Consider the following 4,009-nt stretch of genomic DNA (forward strand, 5'->3'; position numbering starts at 1 on the left):
AGATTGATATTATATAATCCAATATATTTTTAGTTTGTTTTAATCTAATACGTACACAAAGCCACAAAGGTAATCATTTACGATATAAAATATATAACAAATCCGTATATTGTAAGTGTATTAAGACTACTTTGTAAATATATAAGTAAAGACTATCGATATATACCCCTCGCCAGGAACGCCCATGTACGTACATTAGTTACATAAGTGAATTTTTAGCTAACTATAAAAGGTAAGAAAGTTGCATGGAACATCTTCTTCTCCTGGTTGCACACAACAAGCATGTTGAATAGTTGAACAACTATCAGCCAAAAACACATCCAAATTCTTAAAATCTAACCCTAAACCCAACCTCAAGTGTGTGACTAACAAACTATTCTTTGCTCAATTTATTTATTCAACTCTAGCTACATTTTTATCATATTCATTCCTCTGTTGAGATCAATATCAATTATGAACGGGTTGTTTAAAGGGGATCAAATTGGTGAAGTATCAAAAGATGCATCCACAAGCAACCGTTCAAATTTTGATCAAGAAGCCGGTACTTCAAATTCACTCGAGAGAGGCCAAGATGAAGACATTGTATTTAAAACTTCTTCAATTTTATCCTTCACTCTCCAAATGGAGAAAACTCTTCTTAGAATTGTAAGACATTCTATGAATTAGAATAATTACATATGTTGTTATAAATAAAATGTTTTAGTTTCGTGACATTTCTTCTCTATATGAATATTGCAGCTTATAGCAGAAATGTTGGGGAGTTTTATAGTAATGTTCAGCATAAGTGGCATAATAGCAAGCACACAATTAATGAGAGGTGTAGGCCTGCTTGAATATGCGGTCACAGCCGGATTAGCGGTGATCGTGGTGGTTTTTTCAATTGGCCACATTTCCGGCGCTCATGTTAATCCCGCAGTCACCATAGCGTTTGCTACTGTTGGTCCATTCCCATGGAAAAGAGTAATAATTCTATGACATTGTTTTTAGAACTAATTTTTTAATAGGGGAGTAGAAGGTGTTATAGAGTCTTAGGCACTCTCCAACCAACAAAATTTTTTATGTAAATTTTCATTACAATGGTTAGATTAAAATGATTTTTCTTATCTTGCTCAATCCAAATCAAGTAATCTACCATGACATAATCATATTTAAATGTGAAATTAATGAGTGTAATGTTTGGGAAATGAAGGTTCCGTTGTATATTGTGGCTCAAGTAGTGGGTTTTACTCTGGCAACATATATGGGAATGTTGGTTTATGTCATTAAACCGGAGGTTATGATGACAAGTCCACTTTCAGGATATCGGGCCGCATTCTGGGCAGAGTTCATAGCATCATTCTTCGTGTTGTTTCTTACAGCTTCACTAGTTCATGCACCTCCATCCGTATGTATATATTCCTTATAATTTTTATTGCACCTTTTTCTAGTATAATTATTGTTTTCTTTCAAACTATAATAAACATTATTTTTATATTCACGGAGAAACAAATGAAAAATATTTCCGACTTTCGAATAAAGAAAGTTAGAAACTCATATTTGTATGTTAAGTTAGTGGTAATAGCAAATGACTAAGTTTATGGAAGAATTAATGGGATGAGATTAACATCCCATTCAACAAGATCAGTACTCTAATATAATCGAACCCATAAACTTTGTCATAAAGACCAGAATGTTTACCATAGATCAGAATGTTTACCATAGATCTAATCATAATCCATTTATACCACAGACATTTAATCTATTTTGCTTTTCAAATATTATTTCAGGTAACACAATTTTCTGGATTTATTGTTGCAGTTGGCATCGCGCTTGGAGTCCTAATCACAGGGTAATTCTCTACTGAATGCAATATATCCAGAAAACTATTATCTGAAAAACACAAGCTAGGTTATAACATTTACCCATAAATAAACTAGTGATGTGACATTTTTGAGTTTTTAATTACAACCCAAAAAAAGAAAAGAAATCAATTTGTAACTAGTGTTTTCATAACGGTCTTCAACCGGTCGGACCATGGTTGGACCAGTTCAATAGACCCAGTTGGATAACGGATGGTAGACCTATGTGAACCGAATGAACCGGTTGGTTTGACCAAAACCAGACCAGCATTCGAACTTCTTTAGACTGGGTCCAAGAAAATCAAACCTACTCATTTTCTCATAAAGTGATCTGTCATGGATCTGAACCATATTTTGACAGATCGACGGCGGTTGAGGCTGTATACGAAATCTACATCGCTAAAATGGTGGGAACTAGATGAACCTTCACATATTGATAACTTTATTCCTCTTGTTGTTGTAGGTTGTCAGTGACGGCGAAATTAGGATGCACTTTGATAAGATTAATAACAGACCGATGGTGTTAACATGGGAGGTGATATTCGGACCACTTATTTGGATAAATCTATCACAACTGTGCAGTACTGACTTGTACAGTTAGTCGTATAACTTGTACGATGTGGTAGATCTATCAAATATAATGGTACCAATATCACTTCCCTGTTAACATGGCTTGGAGCCTTGGATAAATAAATAATAAGAAAAACTAGAATTCGAATGTGTGGTTGTTAACTTGTTATTCTTGGCGAAAAAAGAAGAGAAGATAAACTCGTGTTGATTAGATAAATGATAGTGGATGGATTTTAAATGTAATTTCTTATTATATATTTTTTTAAGTAATTCTTTTAATCTAAAGAAAAGAAGATAATTTTTTAACGAAAAGCATCAGATTTTTTTGGACCCTTTAAAAGTGGATGGATTTTAAATGTAACTTCTTATTATATATTTTTTTAAGTAATTCTTTTAACCTAAAGAAAAAAAGATAATTCTTTAACGAAAAGCAACAGATTTTTTTTTACCCTAGCTTTAAAAAACTATTGTTAGGTATTTTTATTCCTATTAATATACTTAGTAAGATGTTGATAATATGTCGATTTCTAATTATTTTTTACATATAATAATTGATAGTTGATAATATGGAAAAAGATGTTGTCATATGTCTACATGATACATGAAAATACGATACATTTTGTTCTATTCTATCAAAAATGATAAGTGGTTTTCGTTTTTGTTTTAATAGACCAATATCAGGAGGATCAATGAACCCAGCAAGGTCATTGGGACCAGCCATCGTGTCTTATAACTTCAATGATTTGTGGATATATTTGACAGCTCCAACACTGGGGGCCACTTTCGGTGCTTTCATGCTTCGTTTGTTGAAGCCCTGTGTGTCTTCTAGTTTATCATCCCCCTCTTCTTCCTCACGCCACTCTCAATTACTTCAAATTGATTAGGTGTAATATAGATTATACATACTTTGGTTAGACACTAATTGATTGCTTGATGATAATCTAAATTTCATAATACTTACGTGACACGTTATAGGTTATTTTCTTTGTTTTTAGTTTAATTTATATAATAATGACTTAGATTAAATTATTTACAAAGTATTAAAAAGTAACTAGAATAATAAATTTTAAAAGTTCAGAACAACTGAAAAAAATATTTGTTTCTGGAAACAAAGATCAACGATTCACTTCATAGTTTTTGCACGGGCGAAAATTTTCTATAAGTAGTTTATTTATATTAGGGAAAGAAAGACCGTCAGTATCCTACCTCGCTCATTAATTATTTTTTCTAATGTTTTGATATATATATATATATAAAAATATAAAACTGTCCGGCATCTAAGCTTAGGTGTAGAACCCTCACATACTAATATTTTATTATTTCTTGTTTAATGAATAAATGCATGGGCCCTATGATTTTTATGGATTAAAAAAATAATATGTGAGTGTTCTACAACTAAGCTTAGATACCCGATGGCTTTCTATTCTTATATATATATCTATATATATATTATTAAAAAATATGTATAAAATAAGAAAATAAAAATAAAAATAGAGTAAAAACTACGCATTAACAATGACTCGTCAATAACATATCAATAACACGAAATAATGATGAAGGCAGTTGATGCCTCCCATTGTGAGTGCTTTGTTTAGTCCACT

The 4,009-nt window shown here is 31.7% G+C and overlaps 1 protein-coding gene across 2 annotated transcripts; it reads left to right on the forward strand.

Moving 5' to 3' along the window:
- The first annotated feature begins 263 nt into the window (after positions 1-263).
- On the forward strand, positions 264-3,357 carry LOC122602125 (probable aquaporin NIP7-1). Of its 2 annotated transcripts, none has more exons than XM_043774852.1 (5): positions 264-645; positions 739-960; positions 1,190-1,384; positions 1,767-1,828; positions 3,079-3,357. In XM_043774852.1, exons 1-5 carry the CDS (start codon positions 454-456, stop codon positions 3,290-3,292), a joined length of 885 nt encoding a protein of 294 aa, XP_043630787.1. In that variant the 5' UTR covers positions 264-453; the 3' UTR covers positions 3,293-3,357. The 2 variants fall into 2 exon arrangements, with proteins under 2 accessions (XP_043630787.1, XP_043630788.1); XM_043774853.1 differs by lacking the exon at positions 3,079-3,357 and adding an exon at positions 2,302-2,627.
- Positions 3,358-4,009: the final 652 nt, after the last annotated feature.

The sequence above is a fragment of the Erigeron canadensis genome, chromosome 5 (assembly GCF_010389155.1).
Source record: "Erigeron canadensis isolate Cc75 chromosome 5, C_canadensis_v1, whole genome shotgun sequence".
NCBI lineage: Eukaryota > Viridiplantae > Streptophyta > Magnoliopsida > Asterales > Asteraceae > Erigeron > Erigeron canadensis.